Source organism: Bacillus rossius, chromosome 1, assembly GCF_032445375.1.
Source record: "Bacillus rossius redtenbacheri isolate Brsri chromosome 1, Brsri_v3, whole genome shotgun sequence".
NCBI lineage: Eukaryota > Metazoa > Arthropoda > Insecta > Phasmatodea > Bacillidae > Bacillus > Bacillus rossius.
In genome coordinates, this window is record NC_086330.1 from 196,582,190 (window position 1) to 196,603,550 (window position 21,361).

At 33.1% G+C, this 21,361-nt stretch overlaps 1 protein-coding gene across 3 annotated transcripts; it reads left to right on the plus strand.

The window, feature by feature from the left end:
* Positions 1 to 5,177: 5,177 nt before the first annotated feature.
* Positions 5,178 to 19,453, plus strand: LOC134527207 (uncharacterized). Of its 3 annotated transcripts, XM_063359671.1 has the most exons (7): positions 5,178 to 6,215; positions 7,615 to 7,812; positions 8,639 to 8,978; positions 9,060 to 9,397; positions 11,690 to 11,824; positions 15,302 to 15,377; positions 18,410 to 19,453. In XM_063359671.1, the coding sequence occupies exons 1-7, from the start codon at positions 5,829 to 5,831 to the stop codon at positions 18,619 to 18,621; spliced, it is 1,686 nt and encodes a 561-aa protein (XP_063215741.1). In that variant the 5' UTR covers positions 5,178 to 5,828; the 3' UTR covers positions 18,622 to 19,453. The 3 variants fall into 3 exon arrangements, with proteins under 3 accessions (XP_063215741.1, XP_063215742.1, XP_063215743.1); XM_063359672.1 differs by lacking the exon at positions 5,178 to 6,215 and having other exon boundaries at positions 7,436 to 7,812; XM_063359673.1 differs by lacking the exons at positions 5,178 to 6,215; positions 7,615 to 7,812 and having other exon boundaries at positions 8,431 to 8,978.
* The last annotated feature ends 1,908 nt before the right edge of the window (positions 19,454 to 21,361 follow it).

The window sequence follows — 21,361 nt, forward strand, 5'->3', positions numbered from 1 at the left end:
TATTTTATTATTTTGTCAAGCAAATATCTCTAGCTTTGCAGATAATATTCATAGTTTAATATTTCCATCGCCAGTTTTACTGCCTTATTTGCCTATCGGCTACTATAAGCATTGCGTTAACAAGACGTTCTTAAATGTTGTTTATTGCTACGACTAAAACACAATTTGAAACAATGAATGTTGTATATGTGCTTTTATTGTATTCGTGTTTTTTGATAATAATTTTATAAATTAACTTATGTTACTTGCATAGAACTCAGTATTTAAGGCATAAACTATGTTTCCGAATCGTATTATTTCCAGAGAGTGTTAGATAGAAAATTACTGTCAGAGGTTTTTAACCAGTAATAATTTTTTGTGTTTATGTTTTTATTGCTGAAAGCAGGAACTGCATTTTTAGGAAGACATAAAATTCTTAGTTTTATATTCAAAATGTTTGAATTTGTTAATAACACTCGATAATATAATGAGGCTTTATCTTTCACCAATGAAAAAGAAATAATTTTTTTAATGTACTGGTACTCTCAAACACGATTTCATCTATTTAGATTAAATTCACAAAAACTTTGTTATCGGTAGACGATAAATTAATCAACTTGGTTCTCAACTACCGGAAGAAATTTAAAATTAACATTTTTCTAAATAATAAAACGTAATTACAGCAGTAAATGAATAGTGCACAATATTCGTCTATGAGTATCACGTGAGCTTAAAGCGGCAGTCACAATTCCACGACAAACACGACACGAAAAATCAGATTAAGCGTCGAACCTACAGCGTTCCAGCACGACAGTTACTATCATAGGGTCAGAATACTACGACAGCATTAGCACGATAAACTCTAATATGGTAATCGTAAAATATTTTGAAGTCACATGCGACCATAAAATTCAGCATAGATGCGCCTGAAACTGTGTAAACCCTATTATTTTCTAGCCTGAACTTTATCAATTAATAGTTATTCGCTTAAATAATCCTTTATTCAATTCGATTTTGAAGAAATTTTGCATAATAACATTGGTCATACACAACAATATTTCTTTATAAAGGCGCACTACAATAATTGTAATAATTGTGAAAAAGTACCTACACGTAAAATTAAATTTCAATTTTCTGCGTAAAGATTTACCAAGCAGGTAAATATTAGTGATTTTTACTTTTGTTTGAACATTTTTACTTTCCGTCATGCGGCAAGACACGACGAAATTAGAAAATAATCTAATACTTGCGGGCCGTCGGGGCGCGAATTTTGAGTTTCATTGGCTACTGAGCGTGTCGGGCCTGTCGTGTCTTGTCCGTCGTGGCATTGTGGCTCCAACTTTACTGAATAAATGCAACAGTAAACAAATGTAACACCCTACAGATGTCAATATCATTAAAATTCAAAATTGAGTATATATTAACAATCATATAAATGATATTATTGCTTTATTATAAAACTTAACTTCTTCCGAGTTAAATCAGTTTCGTGAGCTATTGGGTTTTTTAAGGGTGCTCCAATTTTCCTCTCTCATTCACTCCGCCAATGCTTTAATGTCATCTCATCTTATCTAATGACCCTGGCGTCAGCTAACGAAGCCATAATTCATTTGATTTTCTTTGAAAAAAATATTAGAAAGTTTTATTACCACAAGAACTGCGAGTACCTTTAAATTTAGTTTACATATTGAATTATAAGGGCGTATATTGTTCGAAGAGAAACATATGTACGCACGTAGAGGCAACCCACGTGACCCAAATACAAACATCTGATTGCCGGTATGGAAACAAAAGGGAGTCTGATTGAAATAAGTAGGTGGTCTTTTCTTGTGACATGTTCTAGGGTGCTAAGAGGGTAGTTTATTAAAAATTAAATTTTTTCTTACACAATTAAGTATTTTTGCTTATTATTTTAAATAAATAACGTCATAATATAACTACCGTTTCTTGAAAAAAATTTGTTAAAATTTCATTACGTATTAATTTAATAGTTATAAGAGACTTAAGGAACATTTTTACTGTCAATCCTTGCAAGAGTATGTAATCGTGCTAAAGTCTATACATTTAAATTAATCGCATTTTTTGTAGCCTTTGAAATGTTTTCCTTAATTTTTTGTATATAATTAATAAGTCAAGAGATATTTCGGTATGCCCAACCCTGAAAACCTCATGTTCGAAGGATTATAGGGGAAAATTATTTTTTTCATTGATAAATGATATACACATATTTATAAGTAATTAATTAAATAGACTACATACAAACTATTAAATTAAAACTATACATAACACGGTTAAGAACATACTTTTAGTTCATGCTTGTGTTTACATAAACATTGGCCTTAAAGTTTCATTAAACCATTAAGTAAATATTTATTATGTATAAGAATTTTATAAAAATAAACGATAGGCCTCCACATTGAAAAAACCATTACCCACGTGTTTAAACAAGCATTTCAGAGTGTTGCATCGGCAATAGCATATTATTATGTGTCACGCCTAAGAAATTGTGAGCTTATGCGGGAATAATTTTCGTAAAAATTTTAAATGTGTCATTTATTACGATTCTCGTGAAGGTGACAACTTATAGGCGCAAGAAATATTTTCATCTCCAAAGGGTATGACTGCAGTGGTAGAGAACAGTTATAGCGTTATAGGCAATAGAGATTATAGAGTTACTTTATGGTACCGAATTCGTTTTCTCCGTCTGGACAACCAATAACAGGCAAACATACAAACAGACATTAGTTTTTATTATTGAAAATAACAAAAACATTATTGTGTGTGATTGGAATGAAATTGCGTTGGTAACTAGGTGGTATTAGCCGTAGTGTAAATCCACCAATTTCGGATATCTTACCTGCGGAAATTGCTTAATATTTTCAGTATTATGAAAATAAATAATAAAACAAAAATTTTACATGCTACATACATATGTCGCTTATCTGGTCAGTATAATCTCATAATAATCGTAGGGATTTTAGATTTGTTTTAGTCCATATTTTTCGTATTTATGTCGTTATTTTAGAACAAGGATACTTTACCAGTATTAAAAATTTTATTCACGGTTTCGGATGATAAGACTTTAATTTATATGTACACTTAAATGCCCAAATTTTCTTACTGTTTTATTGTAAAATACATGGTTCATGATAACTACTAAATACTGTTCATGGAATCAAGAAACAGATACACGTCGAGCAACGTATTGTAGTACTTATAAGACTTAAATTTAAATTACTTATTTACTAAATTAAAAAAAATTAAAACCTCAGATATTCACGTGTCTTTCCACTATATACAGATTACATTTTTTTACGCTTGATCGCAAATGCAAACTACCGATTAACCCAAAACTAACGTATATATCAGGCGTCTAACAGTCAGCACGCAGGAAATTAGCTGCCATGCAGATGTAGCTCGTATAATATTACGAAACGCGATGTGTGAAGAAAGGGCTGTTAAGAAATGACATAGAAGTCTAAGTTTGGTGCTGGACTAGCACGCAAAAAATAATACATTATAAACTATCAGAAATTAAATTCCACAATATATGCAGAAAATATTGAAATTTATTCATGTTAGTGGCTGGTTGGAACATGAAATTGCTCAGGAAAATAAACTTTCTTGAGCTTTTGCTGAAACACATCATTATTTTCGAAAACGTTTGAACCTTATCATAGTATTCCTTGAAACCAATTGAATTATCTCAAAAAAAAAAAACATTCTTAGTTCTCTAAACGTTCTCATTTTTTGTAATAACTCTAAAAATCTCAAGGGTCATGTTAATAACCGTGTTTCTGATGAGAGAGGCTTTCGAAAAAACTAGGTACATTAAGAACAGATTAGGTTAATAAAAAAACTACAATGCGCTTGGCGTCACGTGGAAAAAGGGCTCTCCCTGAGTAAGTTTTCACCGTTCTTCCGATTTATTAGTTGGGTATAAAAAGTGTCGCAGTTCACACATGCTAACAAATTAAATGCAGTACACTGAGTTTTGCAAACTACCCTGAGTTCACTTTAACTCAACACCTTTCTATACGTAGTTTGTTTTGACAAAATAAAAAACAAATCAGTAACTTCATCAAGGTTACATGTCAAGTAAAGAAATGAAAATCGCCATGTAGCTAGCTTCCCGCCCTGAGGCAGGGTCTACAAGAATGAGATGAGGCTGACACTCAGTGGAGCCGGCTGCCCTACCCGAGGGACAGACCTGTCGTTCCGGCCAGCCTACATGTCAAGTACCGATCCCCAATAAATGTTTCTTTATTTAGTTGGCATCCGTGAAACTTTCGCGCCCTCATAGTCATATTTTATTACTACAGTCACTATCATAATTCTGGGGGAATTACTCGCTATAATATAAAATGTTGTGGTCAAGTAGGCCTACTTGTGTGTTAAATGCCGAGTTGTATACCTGCGTGTGCATTATACTATAGACGCACAAAATATGGGCATAATATTGTAGGTACAACCGAATGAAGTAGCGCAATGGTTAAATTTTTTCAATTTTTTTACTTCATTTAGCGCATTCAAGACGTGTACACGTTCTCTTTGCCATTACAATCCGATAAATACACAATACAAAAATTAAACAAAGAAACATAAAATTACATACAAGCAAGAACAATAAAAACTATTAAATTAATAATGAATGGCTAGTTAATGACATTTAAGTTTAATAATTTAAACCATATGAGCTCATCTATATTGCAAAAAAAAATTAATTTTTTTTGTAATATTTAAAATCACAAATTCTTACACACGTTTTTTCACTTCTGCGTTGGTTAAGTGGAAATTTATAACTGCGCAGGCAGTTTGGGTTGAGTATTCTAGTCGAGTTTGCACCAGAGAATTTAATGAATTTGACATAACATTGGTCACACACATGGTTAATTGAAGTTCATGATTTGATTTTGATCGAGGCCCACGACTGCGAATTGAGCTTCAAACATGTATATCTGATATAAATATTTAGAGAAGAACTTGTCTAAGTATTTGGTGTAGGTATAGCAATTAGTGTGCTTAGTTATCATGTATGGATTTAGTTGTAGCCAATTCAGTTTTCCATAGTTAGATTTGAGTAATAACGTAATTATAGAATATATGAAAAACGAATGCAAATATTTTGAACCTTGCAGCCTTTTTTTCAGATGGTTTATGTCATTTAGACTACGTGACAATAATCAATCAAATGTATAGTGACTGCACAAGTGTGTAGCTTTCACGCACATGACAATAAATTCATTAATAATTATATAGTGAACAGAATTACACGATTTCATTACAAACATCAGTCACAAAAGCCCTCCAGAGATATGTTTCCATACATCATAATCTTACATCTTTTAACAGAGTTTAAGAATACAATATTCGCATCTTCTGAAGTGGCCTATCCATGATTACACGCTGTTATTATTTAGAGATGAAGAAGTTATTGAAATTAATTGCTTTTTATTGAATTCAAATACGATTTTATATGACATCGCACACTCTAACTGCTTCAAATTTTCTATTCAGTTTCTAAATTTCATGTACGATGCTGTATGTACTGGCGACAATGAGAAGTTGTAAGCATAAAGTTGTTGGTTTGTATAAGTTATTAGAGGCTTGCGATGTAGTTGAAGGGCACGAAATGGAAAGGACCTGTGATAGACCCTTGAGAATCGATGGCTTCAATAGCGTTCCATGGTGATCGGCGTTTATCACGCGTGGCTATTTACTTTTACTGTGTATAGGGTTTAATAGCAAGTAATTTTCCGAAATAAAAATTTGACCAGCGTGAAATAGTTGTATAGTAATGAACCAATGCAGAATAATAAGTGAAAAGCTTATGTGTTTTGTTTTATTATATGTGTTATTTTATCAGATTTCCGCTGGCAAAAGAAGTAGTAGGATTCCCATCGGCAGAAGAGCTGATGAGGCGTGCACGTAAAAGAATTGTACCACCCCAACCACAATCACTACAAGAGTTTGACGAGATGATGACGCTTGATCAGTGGAAAATTTGGGGGAAGTCTCTAAGTGGTGAACGGTTTTTTCTTAAAACCATTGTTTCCACCGATGGTGGGGTGGCCGCTTTATTTGTCTCACCACATTTCAAGGATTTGCTAGGTACAGAAAATTCTAACGTTCAGGCTGATGGCACTTTCAAGTCTGTGCCTCTTCATCCTAGAAGCGAACAACTATTTACCCTGCACGTGGTAGATACTGAAAGGCATGGAGGACTTCAAAATCAGGTATACTTTCCAGCGTAAATATGCACCTACCTAATTTTTGTATTAATTAAAAGTAATTTAATAACCTTTACATGTACTAAATTTCAATCATCAATTCTGCACTTGTGAGTTGTACTTCATAGAAAGGCAAATTACCGCAGACAGAGAAAATCTGTTAAACAGGTAAACACAAGGTATTGAAAATGTGTTTTTAAACCTGGAAATGCAGAACAAATTATTATATCTTAGTTACAAAACAGTATCAGCGGTTCTTCTTTCTATTTAATATAATGTCTCTAAACTGGTATGCATTGTAATCAAATATGTGTGTAATTTAAATTAATCTCATCTAATTTTATTAACAATTAATAAACGTAAATGACAAACTATTGTCTTTTAATTTTAAGTAAAATCTTGGTTGCATTTCATTTTCTCCTGATCAAAATAAAGATGCATTGTCCCCAATTTGATCAAATAAATGCATTCGTCTTATTTTAAAGTGGCACACTTGGTTATGTAATTTTAATGATAATGATAATTGTATAGGAAAATATTTAGTCATTTCTGTATGTTATGCATGTTAATGTAATTTTGTCTTAGTAACAATTTTATACTAATATTCCTGTTATCTTGATAGACAGTAGTTCGATGACGCAGGAAAAAATGTTAGGACAAGAAAAACACGGGAAACTCTGGGAAATTGACTAATGTAAGAGTGTGGGAATCCTGAAATAGAGAGAAATACCAACAGAAGCACGATATTTCCATCATTAGCAGTATTCCTAAAATTAGTAAAACTTTAATATTTTACAAATATTACGAAAGGCCTAAGGTAACATGGAATCCAATATAACGGATATAAATTTTGTTTTATTTTCAGTATTTTGAGAGTAAAATATGATCTTAGTATATACGTAACAGCTGGAATAAATTAATGTCCAAGTTTTAAACATTCGTGTAGGTGAGCTGAATATCTGTGCATTTAATAAACTTTTCCATAAATACATCAATGACGCAAACGACACAAAATTTCACATGAGACGATGCCAATTAAATTTTTGGTCAAGTCAAATAAATTCAGGCTTTATATAACCTCATTTAATCTAGGAAAAATTAATTGACAAGGAACGACAGTTGTAAATAAAAAGCAAACCGTGAGAATTGCCTTTTCGTCACATCAATCGACTTATAGATATTCGTATGCTCAGACATTACATTGACATTATATGTATAACTCTATTGAATAAATATGGAACTATTTTCTGCATCATAAATGTTATTCATGAAACAATGTAAAATATTTAAAACAACCGGTTTCCTGCTAAAGAATTTATATGTAGGGAAACAACTTTTATCTTGTTTTTATAAACGAGTTATCATTAAGGGAGTATTTGTTTACTAATTTGATTTATTACTTCAGATATACCCTGCAGCTTACGCACTTATGACGAGAAGGACAACTGAAGCGTACGAAGCCGTTTTACGAGGTTTAATCGAAGAAGTGCCAACATTTAAGCCAGCAACTTTAATGAGCGACTTCGAACCCGCATTGCGCTCTGCCTTTCGACGTGTTTTTCCAAATGTATCAGTGAAAGGATGTTGGTTTCACTACGCCCAGGTAAAATACCATTCAATTATTTTAAATTTTAATAGCTGTGCTGTTTATCGTCATAAATCAATTAATGCATTGATTATGCAATCAAGGATAAAACTGGTGCAGAGCACTTAATAGCTAAAGCAAATTGGGATCGAATACTTGGTGGCATGGTTACAATACAATACACCACACTTTATGCATGCAATTCTAAGAAGTAGAATGTTAGGGCCAATGCAGTATTATTATTATTAATAATGATTTAAGTTTTCAGAGGTGTCACATTTATGTAGCATAGGATCTGAAATTTAACTCCAACTCACGACTAAATATAATAATAGTTCTTGACCACTCAGCCAGTAACAAAATATATTGGAGGTCCTATTGTTTAAAGCTGTTGTCACAGTCCTTTCATATGGCTGCTTGGAAAAAAAGGTGAGGTTCATTTTAGTTTTATTTTATGGATCAATTGTGTATAGTCTGTCATTGCAAATGCAAAGCATTTTTCTCTACAATACCTTTACTGTAAAAGTGAAGTCTTTTTAAAATTAAATAACAGGCATAAATATCCGTTATAAAAATATTAAATTGCAGCTGCTGCAGCTTCAGTAATCGTTTTAAGAAGCATAAATCTATTTACATGAAATTTAAAACTGACAGCACTTGAAATTGGTCTGCTTTCTAGCTTGGAAACTTTGAAGATACATTTAATTTTTTTTTGTCTCTGAAATTTAAGCTTTTATGTTTGTGTTGATGTGTGTAGGCTATAAGTGTGCATGTGTAATATTGTACTGAATGACTTTCTACCCTAAGAGCCAGATGGTTGGACACACATTCTGTATGTTCAAAGGCAATTTTTCGACGCGCGCAACAACTGGGAATGGCGAGAACCATCCGCTCTGAAACTGGAGAAACGGCTTTGAAGATGCTTATGGCCTTACCGTTACTACCCACAGACAAAATTATATCTGGAGTACAAACAGTGGAAGAATATTTGCTGCAGGAAAACATGATGGTTACGTTTCAAAGACTCACACAATACATAAGAGATTTTTGGATTGGTGTGGTGACGCCAAGTGTTTTGTCTGTAAATGGCCTCGAGTGGAGGACCAACAATGCCGTTGAGTCTTTTTACAGAAAGTTGCTTAAAGCTGTAGGTGGGCCCAGACCGGAATTTTGGCATTTCATCAGTAAGTAAATTTATTTTCATAGTAAATATGTTAAGAATGTTATAATATTTTCCTCGTTTGTTAATAACTATGTTTTTTCAGCCGCTCTTAGAAAACAAGACAGTTCGTTCCATACTACAAGGCGAAACGTAGAGAGGCAGGTGGCAGCCCAGAGAACGCGGCGTCGATCGTATGTGCGGCAGGACGAAAACATTCAGCAAATGCAGGGGGAGCTGTCTGAAGAATCAATTTCTATTAAAAGATTCCTCCAACGAGCATCCTGGACTGTGAGTTCGTTAGCAGAACGACTTCTACGAACATCTTTGGTGGCAGCTGTAATGGACGATGAAGTTACAGCTGAAGACGAATTCCAAGATGACACACCACCAGAACATCTTCCTGACATACTGTTTGATGGAGAGGTTACCATCACAGATGAGGTGAGTTAATTAAACATTTAAATACATATTTAGAACAAAGATAAAACTTCATTATTAGAATACATAATTCCCTAGTTTATATAGTAACAAAGCTTTACGCATTTTATAAGTGAAATGTTTTATTGGTAAACCGTATAACAAGATAAAGGAAAATCTGCGGAAAATTGTTACATCCGTATTACCAAATGTACTGAAATAATTTAAAATAGAGTCTTTTACTTTTTTAATAACACAATGGCAACTTAATTTCTTTTGTGATGAATCATGAAATAACTATAAATTTAGAAAAATAGGGCTATATATAATATTTTGTAATGGAGTATTTCTCACCAGTTTGATTGAAACATAATTTTATTTGCGCGTTAATTTGAAGTCGGCAATTCCATGTATAAATATTTGCAATATTTAAATCAAACATTATATAACTTTAAATAACATTAGTTTATAAAAATATTAAAATAATTTAAGCAAACTTTAATGCCATGTTATTAATATCATGGCTTTACATTCATTGGTAGATTTTCAGGCATGCTAACACATTCCAATAATTCATAGTTTATTATATCTTAAGTTTATGTCGTCTCTAATGACGTTGTGGTCTGCTAGTTGTCTACTACAACTAAATTCTGAAAATTCTCACGTTCATAGTCGATTACCAAAATTCTTTGTATCACACTTCACAAAGATGTGACGTTGACCGGGGCTTTCCCCCAATGACCCTGACCGTCCTGACTCAGTTCCCCCCCCCCCCCCCCCCCGCGTTTGTAGAGCCGCATTGCGTGGGCATGTGAGAGTTCAAACAGTGCGCCACGACCCCGGAAGACACCCGTTTGTGCAGTGCAATATTCCCAGTTCCAATTTAGTAGGAATTAAAATGAAATATATATTTTTCTTTTCATCAAGTGTATGTGGTTTCAGCAGACTGACTTGAAGTCCCCTGTTGTAATGTGATTTGAGTGAAATGTTTTCACTTGACAAAGCCGGAACCGGAAAAACGAGCGGATTCGAACTTGACCGAAGAAGGAATTATTTCAAACTTTACTTATTAATGAATCCTATTTTATAATCAGTAACGAAAGCTTTGGAGGACGTGCTTTATATATGTACGTGTCTGTGTTTTTATCAATAACGCATGGTATGAATTCGATAATCATAACGGTTTACTTATTCGGCGCAAAGACGCATCGGTGAGAGCCCTCTGCCAGCTTAGTCTGACGTCATCACCGGCCGAGGTATGACGCACCGGAGACTTCATACGTTGCCGTCACTGAGCCAGTAGTTATGTATTTTATTTTAATTGTTCTAATTCACTTTCTTAATACCATAGAGTCCTACCTATGGCGGTATTCATTAATTAAGAAAACGAATCCTTGATTCTTGTGAGCTTTGATATAAAGTATTATAAATATTTTAGCTTGTGGCATTCAGATACCAATTATTTTTATTTATTTCATTTCATAAATTTTAATGTGCACTTAAACAAAATATAATCATATAGAATTCCTGACAGAGTGTCATTGCGCTGTTAGGCGAGGGTATAATCAGGGTATAAACAGAACAAGAATACGCCAGAAATTAAGGAGCCCGCCTCGTCAGGGCGTATATGTGTTGGTGAGGTGAGATGATAAGCGTGACTCTCGCTGGTGTTACTAGCGCGGTGTCGAAGCGATGACCATTACACTAAATGGCGACTAAATGTAGATAAAGGTGGAAGTGGAATGCAAGGCCGTTAAGTGGTCTCAACAATATTAACGGGCGTTTCATGACAAAAAACTACTCTGGAAACACGTATTTTAGCCGTTTTCACTCTCCTAAAAATACAGTTTAAAAACGAAATACAGAAACAGAACGACTTTTCCGCCCTCACCGCATTCTTATATGCTTTCCGTAAACAAAGACCACTCGGATATATTGAGTAGTTTTCAAATCGCGTTTGTTCTACTGAAGCTCTGCACACCGTATGTGTGCCTTGTGTGCCTCGGTAGGCGGCGCCCTTGATAGCCTCAACTGAAGTTAGATGCAGTGCCTTGAGTAAATACATTTGTATTCTATGTTTCATACCCAATTTTTTTTTTTTTTTTTAGCTAGACCAGTATGAAATTCGTATTTTGCTCAATTTCTCTTTAATTAAACACTCTATGTATACAAATAATAAAAAAAACCAGCATTAATGTTTGTTGCTTGCCTTAAATACCCATGTTTTCATGTTTTGTATGCATCATATTCAAATTTATTTTTTATAATTGGTGTTAAAAAATTCAAAACATTTATTTGGTTATTGCATTGTTACAGACCACAAGCACATCCAGCTTGGTGGAAGAGAGGACACCAAATATTGGAAGAAGATATCGGCATCGTGAACCTCCATATCAGAGACCAAGAAACACGAATGAAGAAGCTGGAAGTTCGTTTGAATCAATTTTAGAGGTATACAGTCAAACAGTACTAACGAAATCATAATAGTGATTTCTAATAGTATAATATTAAATTGTTTCTGTATATTTTAATGCTTTGTATTCAATACTGGTAGATGTTTCTATTGTCCTCTGTGGATGATTTGATAGTGCACTACGAGTAGCATGATATGTCACAATTAAATTGGCTGGTCATAGCAGATAATTAAAATAAAAATCTGTTAATAAAAGGGTGAACTCACGAGCACGTAATTTTGCTAAGTTGGGTTTCAGGAGCGGATAATTATTTTAAGGATGAAAAATGTAAAATTAATAATGAATGTCATCCTTATTTTTAATGTTACATCAAAGTGAAACCACTGAATTCTACCGATGCGATGTGTAAAATTGTTTGTTAGCATGCGAATCATAGGACTGAAATATTTTTATAGCGTATAAGAAACAATTACAAATAAAATATTAAATGACTTTACTAACCTCCAACACAGAATGAGTTATAATTCGACTGATAAATTTTAGCTGTTAGTACAAAACTCATCCCTGCGTTGTAGTAAAATCATTTATTTTAAATATTTGAGCGTAACAACATTCTTATGTAGCCTACATAATTCTAACACAACCTATAACAAGGCGTTATGTTTATTTTTAAAAACAAATTCAAGATTATATCAAAATCTTTATTGAAATTTTTCTCTCTTAAAATTTTATTAACACGTACAGAAAACTACGTGTGATTAAATAACATGTGAAAAAAATTATGCCTACATACCGCAAATAACATTTCAATTATTTAGATCGTTACTCTTGAACAAAGTCTAATAACTGTTTTATGAAGTTTAGCTGTAACTTACTTCTGATTAAGCCACACAAATGACACGTCATCACAGTTGGAAAGTAAAGGCCTATTTCTGGTCTCAAATCAGCTTACAGAGCGAGGTGGCACAAATGTAACATATTGGATTAAAATTCTAAAGATCTCGGGATAAATTCCTGTTATGTCCATCCGATTTTGGTATCCCATGGTTTCAATAGATTAGATACTTGAGGCAGAATATGCAAAGTAATCTCATAATAGAATATGGCCAATTTTCTCCCCAGTTTCCATGGCCTGTATATTGTTTGTCCTAATAACATTGCCTAACGAGAAGTAAGAACATAATTAAAATTATTTTAGGATCATTATTTTGCATAAAACCAGGGTCAATTAACTATAAAAAATCAGATTTGTGGGAAAGTAGCTTTAATAAATTAATCTCAGCTGTCGATAGGGACGCTTTAGTTCATAGAGTTCTAACTGCAATATTTCGACAGCTTGACAGAAGAAGCTGTTGAATGTTCGATTTTAAAATAATTACTAAGTTGACATTTTCTGTATGAGAAAATTGTAGGAAATTCCTTATTTGCATATTAGAAAGTGAATAAAGTAATTCCGTATATGACATATATAGAAAATCAAAGATGTTTTATTGGGAAATCACAATAAAACCATTTTTGGTGAAATATAACTTTATTCCGTGCATCTTAAATTTCAAGAAATTAACTTGTTGGGTAGTACCTATTTTTGAGAGAATGCTATAAATTTAAAAACTATTGTTTTATTAATCCATTTTCAAGATCTGTTTAGATTACATTCACACAGGAAAGGAAATATTTAATGCAATAAACAGTTTAGAAACTCTTTCAAGCAATTTTCGTGTGCAATAAACAAATAAAAAGGTAATTAAATATTTTTCCCAAAAAGGTAAATTATTTTTGCATGTTAAAGAATGAATCACTGGTTGGTTACTTCAGCAAAGGAAGTGTGCAATTTGAAGAATTAAGAACACATTTTACACTCAGTAATACAATATACATCGGGAACATTACAACTATTCAGCTTTGAAATTGCTAAAAAATATAGTGTAACCCTTCATTACTATCCATCTTTAGTTACCCTTTTAATTTTTTTTCGCCATTTGAATTTACTTTTGAATTGGCAGTATTTTGATACATATTTGATTTTTTTACTGTATTGTTATTATTGGTATAACACTGTATAGGGTAATCTTATTTTGATTGAAAGCACGGTTTACAATTTTTAATTTATAACCCTGGAAAAAATTAAACAAAAGTAATTGCACATAACTAAAAAAAATCATTTTTTGAAAATGTTACCACACAGTAATTAAAACATGAACGTGCTAATAAATTTACTATTCTGCAATCACCTTAGAAATAAATGTAATTGTATTCGCTGGCTGGGACGATATTTCATTATTTTTAAATTATGTCCTTTCTTTGGAAATTAATAACTATTAACTGATCTCTATGATGTTATTCAAACAGTATTAATTTATTTGTTGCTATATCATTGGGTTTTATGCAATAAAAAGTTGGAGGATTTGAAGCAAATTAATCCAATTTAACAGATTATGACGGGAAATTCATGATGGTACTATCTATTTCAACTCAATTACCTGTGTTTGCTTGTTGCTTAATGCTCGTCGTATTAAAATATGCCATGGGTGATATAAAATCAAAGGGAGTTGAATGATTGAAAATAGAACTTACGCATAGAGTCGTACTAGATTAATTTTTTTTAATAATTGGTCTTATATTTTTTAACAAACCCAAATAATAAAATAAATACATTGCTGCATATTTACCAAAAACCAACTTTATAATCTCGTAGGTAATTTTATTTTGTGAACTTTATAAATCCATGGTTGACATACTTAAAACTATTAATTGATAAATTGCTTGCTGCTTATTAAAAATTGTTGCTATAATGAAGTACAAAGAAAACTACAGCTGGAACGAGCAAGCATTATTTATGTATTTTATCCACAACTTAACGCTAAACTGACTGTCACTCATTGCGAAATCAGCCATAATTATTTTATTTTTTGCATTAGGTGACATGATTTATTTATTGAAGCTTAATTTTAAACCAATCACTACTTTAGATTAAAAACTTGTTTTTTCGGGATTAAATACTGAATTGTGGGGAGCTTTGAGCTATTAGGCTCTATTTGTAAATTAACCGTGTCTTATTGGTTACTCAGACTCTAGTGAATAAAGGACAACTAGATTACTTCTTTACAAATTGCCATTAATGTTTTGGAATACAAGATCTTGTAATTTATAAAATATGCAATGATCATGCGTACGCCACAATGGCTTTACAAGAAGCGTCATCCATTTCAATAAAAAAAAGTGTTAACACCAAATACTTCTTATTTAATAGGCCATAGCATTAACGGATACAAAATTTTAAATCTACCTTGATTTATTCCGATTGAAATTATTGTAATTTTTTGTATTGTAAAAAATATTTCATAGTATCTTTCAATATACATGTCTGTCGTATCTTGACGTTTATTTAACTGCTTTCACTCAACGTGTAAGCACAGGGGGGAGTTTATATGGATTTTAAAAGGGTATATCTTGTGAGAAAAGTGCGGTCACTATCATTTAATGTTTAAAATGTATTGCTTTGTTCTCAATGAAGGTGTCTCTTCAAGAAAATGGAATGGATCAAGAAGTTTCAGAACGAGTTGAACAACCTTTATCTGAAGTAACTACAAGTTAGTACATTTGTATTTTCTATACAATGATATCAATTCAGTCACGTATGATTTTATGTAAGTAAACTGCAGTGTTAATTACTGCTAAATTCTTAAACTATGACAAAATGCATGAGTGTGAATCATGTTAGTAGGCTATAAGTCAGTGAGGTCCTCATCGAGTATTATAACGCACCCTATGATGAACTGCACCAACAATAATGATATCTTTTATACGGTTAATAAAAATTAAGCTTCCTAAAGGGATTAGATGGAACAATTATTTGGCCAGCGAGATAATTCGCAACGTCCGTGGATACCAACGATATATTGGTCGAGTATAAAACTTGCTTACTACCTAAAACATGTTCAGACATAATAAATTTATTTTTACAAGTGTTTGCATGGAGCTAAGGGGATGGCATTTTTCGCGAATAGATCTGAACACCTGTTAGACTGCAAGAAGGTATACCCGCGCAAGCTGTTTCTTCCTTGTGATTTGCGGTCGTCTGCAAGAGAAGACGTTGCTTTATTTGACCGGGCCACTCAAGACGCGTTTGCTTCCGTCACTGAATTACTGTCATTGATTGTATTGTAACAATCGACAAAATAAACTCATCCAATCACGACACACAGGCAATGCTATAGTGTTTTAACTTTCAACTAGTCTCTGAATTTTTCGCGAAATATGCATGCCCCTAAGCTTGGCTTATTGTGTACCTAAGTAAAACATGTGTAATTATTTACCCTTAAGATTGTGATGTTACAGATTTATGATAACAACTCTGTATGAAGTTAGGTTAACACAATTCAATCTTCTAAATCAGATATGTTGCCACACGTTTCTATTTACGTGTGCAGAGAATTTGATGTAGAGTATAACTTATCAAAGCTATTATAATTTATTTAAATTTTTGAGCAGAATTTATGGGATACAGAAGTTGTTTAGTTTAAAAAAAAATTTAAATACCTAAACCAGTTTATAATACACGTATCTGCTTGTTATGGTCATTAAAATAAATTACTCACTCTGAGTAAGATGAACAGCAAGTTGCACGAAGGCACCTTTTAAGATCTCAAATGACCCATTGACGCACCAACATCCAAATATTGGCAAATAAACAATTTCATAAGATTGAACTCAACTAGTAGAATAAAACATTAGTACAAAATAAATTTACTGCCCGCTCGGTTGATATTTCTTTGCGAGTATTTAATATTACTTAGACAATTAATTATTTTCTTTATTTTCCAGTATATTTAAAATTTTGAGGTGATGTTTGAAGAAAGATTACATGAATTCATGACGATAGTGTGACTTTCGAAAAAATTTTTTCCAAATAAATTCGTTAGGTATATAGTCTCCATACCCAATACCATGCCAGGAATATATACATAAAATAAAGAGGTGATAAATCTCTGTCCATTTCGTTAATGGGTAAAATCGGACCAGTGAGGAAGAAAGCAACAATAACTTCTAAACTTTTAAGAAATTGGATTTCATTTTAAGTAATTATTCCTTCTTAATATAATACCAAAAAATTTAGTTTCTAAAGTTTTTTTTATAACACCAAACATTAGCTCTATAGGTGAAAAAATAGGGGTTGATGGACTGGAGAATTTATAACTTTTTAGGTCCATTTTCACATCTGTTAAGTTTTATTAACTTTCGTAAATTCATCTAAAAATAATATGAAACAGGTTTTATACAACCACCCCTTACTATAACGAGAGACTTAACTAAGATCGTAAAAACCAAACATGCATGGCTCTTATAAGAAACAATATTGAGGCCATAAAAATGTTTTAGATATTGTTAAATATTACCATTATCTTTTTTCTGAGATATTTTTGATAGCAGCAACCTTAAGTGCAACATGATAATAAATTGTTTTAATACATAATTATGGAAGTAAATGCGTATTTTATTTTCACAGGAGTTTTCGCTAGCGGCGCAGCACAAAGTTTTCAGAATGCTCCAGATTTCCCTAGAATATTCTTCAAGATTCTATAAAGATCCGTGTAACGAAGTATGACATTTAAAATCTACCTGAGCGTGCAGCTGAGCCAGAAATAATTTTTAACCAGCAGGGCTAATATTTGCATGTATTGTTAAATAGGCGTATATACATTTCATAACTAGAGACCCGGAAAATTCGCGGGTTCAATGACCTCCAGGATAGAATCCAATGTCCTCTACACACTCGGGCAAATGCCAACTGTTCGTTGGCTGCTGACTTGTGAGTCGTCTCGACTGGGTGGCCTGTTAATCGACACTTCTATGAGTGAGGGTCTCTAATTGACCCTCAGTCCTCCAGATTAACAGTGAACCAATGACAGAAGCAGCACTAAGGTATATCTATTGGAATTTTAGCATAACACGAAATGAACCCGCGCATTTTCCGGGTCTCTATTCATAACATAATATTTCAATGTTTAAAATTTCTATATGTTTATGAATGTACGTGTAAAGAGTTTATAGTACATACAATTTTCTAAGACTAATATTAAAATATAATTTTATACTCGAACGAGTTTCAAAAACTCATAATAGTAGTCGATAATCATGAATATTAGTTATCAGCACCCACTATGCAAATCATGCATCTTCATTTTAATATAAGACACCGTATTTCGAAATAATTAGCTATAGGGAAGTACAATATTAAATTAAAATAATACTCATTTAATTTATTGCTATTGAGAAAAAAGTTGTGTTAATGAAGCGAAATGAATTGGAATGAATAATATAATTGTGTCACTACTCTAATATTTAGCCTAGGCTATATATATGCATATAAACTTTCTCCGCCTAATAAAACAGTGTTTTCTGGGAGTTAATGTTAATATCGCAGTAATAAAAACGCCTTAAAAGAGGTTTGGCCAACAGCCATATTGAGCAAATTTAAATTGTCTCTTTTCAAAAGCTAAAAAATACCTTCAAACGTCAATATGTATACTATAACAATTTAATTTGTTTTAGAATGTATTTTCATGAAATAGAACATGCAAAGTAACAACACACTGACACTAATGCATCAATATTTTTCCAGGGTTGTGCATGATTTGCAACATCGGCGAGCCAACTAACATCATTGTCCCTTGTCACCATCAAGGCTTGTGTGACGAGTGTGTGGCTGAGCTTAGGAGGAGAATGACTTTACCACCTGAAGAAGACGAACTGGGGGCATTGAATATAGAATATTCACTGTGCCCCTACTGCCGTACTCAAATACACGACTTTTTACGAATCCACATTGTGTGAAACTGTAAATAACGTAAATTTTTTTTTTTCGTTTAGATTTAACCACCATTCTGTACATCACTTACCCAAACATAGTATATTTCTTGTAAAGTTCTTAACTGCCGTAAGTGTGTCTTAGGCCAGTTTTTTGATTGATACAACGGTAAATAATTAATTTCAATGGTGTTAAATTATGAGATTATTAAACATTATACAACTTACAAGTTTTAGAATCATTAGAAACTTAGGTATTTGTTTATATGAGTTTCAGAAAACGGCACCTTAAGATAATATAAGCTTCTTCTTAAAATTTGATTTATTTATTGACTTCTACATTTTGCCGACGAAGAAACCAAACCCAGAAATTAACAACAAATAAAAAGCCCATGGAAAAATCCCATCATTTGACAAGATTTATTTCGGAATTCAAAGTTACGTTACTCCAAATACGTTCAAATATGTTTCAATTTACCAACGTCACTTGACACGGTACTGTTCTTTTTATCCCTAGCTGAACGCAGTGAATGAATGCAAACCCGAATTCTGGCATAACATAACGATCTCGACTAATCGAAATTAGTCACTGGTGCGCTGAAAAGAAGCCAGTAGTTGAAGTAAGCATACATCAAAGATATAGTATGAATGGATTATCAATAAACAATTCTGATAGAAAAATCTTGGGTTTGTAATTATGTTTACTAGCCTTTTATTTTGTTAGGCGAATGTTGTTATATTGGAAAATTTTACATTTAAAAAAACCACTACCCAAAGATTTATGACTAATCGAGGTAACTGTTGCAAAAACAGCGTCTGTGGTAGGAATGTCACACACACACACATATATAATATTATTTCTCAGGTAATAATGTGCAAAGCTTGATCCATTATACCCCTATAATCAGCGAGACGCTGAGACACCTTGACCAGCATCCACAATAATATATTATAAGTTTAAAGTGTGAAGAACGACTTCGTTAAAAAACATCCTTTAGTCTTTTAGGTTAAAAGTGATACATGCAGTATATTTTTGTAATAAAATACTTTTTTATCATTTTGCAACATAAAAAGGTTAAACGAGAAAGGAATCCAACACAAAAATTTATTTTTTTATTAAAAAAAAAATTTTTCCGTTTCTTTTCACATGCAGTTTATTAACACTTTTTTAGTTAATTTAATATAAATGGCTGAATGGGCTGCAAACGAGTCGAATTTAAAGTTAAAAAATTTTCAGGGTTGTTCGCGGGCTCGTTACATTCCCGGGCTTCTGTTAGCACAGTTTTATGATTCTAAGCAGTGGCGAGGCGTGAGGTTTACATGAGGGGAAGCAATAACTCCGTTCACACCAAAACATGATGAGGTTGATGGGGGGGGGGGGGGGGTCCTGTAGGCCCTCCGCCGGGAAAATATGGATTTCAAGGTACAAAATGGTGCTATTTAAGTAGTTTTATTAACTGAACATTGACTATTCCACAGGTAGAAAAATTGACATTTTTTTTAAATACATTATTTTTGAAAAATAATGATTGACTTAAATTATTCTGATAGTAAAATACCTACTCTACATTACTTATATACTAAGTGGGAGTGTAGTATCATCGTACGCCCACAAATCCCCCACGCACTGCCAGCCAACAGCCCGCGGGAGAGATGCGCGCGCCCCGAGAGACGACCGCCGACTGAAACGCGACATCGCCACCTGCCGTGCCGAACTGTACCGGACATAGCCGAAGCAGTCGGCGGAAGAATTCCACCGTCTGCTTCGGCCATGTTCGCTCCAGTTCGGCAAGAAAGCGTTATCTTCGTAGCTTCTACCGCGTATTTTTCCAGCCAATCCCCTCCCTGAACCTGTGTACCATGCCACCCCCCTTCCGAAAGGAAACTACTGCGGCAGCCTTCCTGCTGAAAGCGATCCTACCAGCGCTTCTAAACCTAGCAACGCTTCTAAAACAGCATGTTTTTGTGTCAACGAGTTCTTTTTTTATAGCGCACAGCGCACAGTATTGGGTCCCAAGAAGATAGTGTAAAAAATACATACACCTAACTGCACGAGCCAAAGTAAAATACTATTCTGAATAAAATAATTATTTAAAAAATACAATGTCTGGAAACTGCCTGGGCAAGCACTGCTTGCCTTGCTTGCCCTGACGAGACGCCACTGATTCTAAGTGTCTATCCCGTCTCGGTCAGGAGAGTTGTCACTCGATGGGGTGTATACGCTACTATTATTGCAAACTAACAATTTCCCCCCCCCCTTGTTTTTTTTAACCAAAATACGTGTCATTCACATTCATAGCTGATTATTTTACTTGAAGAAAACTGTAATTTCACTTTCAATATCCAGCAAATTTTATTCATGTAACGTTTACTTAATGATAAACGTGCAAACCAAAAATTGTTACATAATCGAAATGGTGACAATTTAATCATTCAATTCAAGTTCGTCAAATATAGTCTGTCCTGTAATGTGGATTCTATTAATCGGGAGACCTCGGCAAATAGTTTTGTTCAAATACAAACATCTATGATGAAATTTGTCGTACAAGTGTGTATGAATGTATCAGTTGATTATTAAAGAAACTACTTAAAAAACATTTTCAGAAATATTTTGTACTTATAGACACCAATTTTTAAGAAGCCGTTTAAAATGCGTTATATATGATGAATATTTGAGTAAATATATCGCGATTATTAAAACCATTAGTGTCGAAAAACGAATATGTTAACATCCGCAACAAAAAATATGTTAACCCGACATTCTTAG

Bases quoted from the DNA above. Each gene is read 5' to 3' on its own strand.
- LOC134527207 (XM_063359671.1), top strand. From the start codon at position 5,829: ATGTGTTATTTTATCAGATTTCCGCTGGCAAAAGAAGTAGTAGGATTC. The intron at 6,216-7,614 runs GTATACTTTCCA...TTATTACTTCAG, and splicing joins ATGGAGGACTTCAAAATCAG to ATATACCCTGCAGCTTACGC. The intron at 15,378-18,409 runs GTTAGTACATTT...ATATTTTTCCAG, and splicing joins TTTATCTGAAGTAACTACAA to GGTTGTGCATGATTTGCAAC.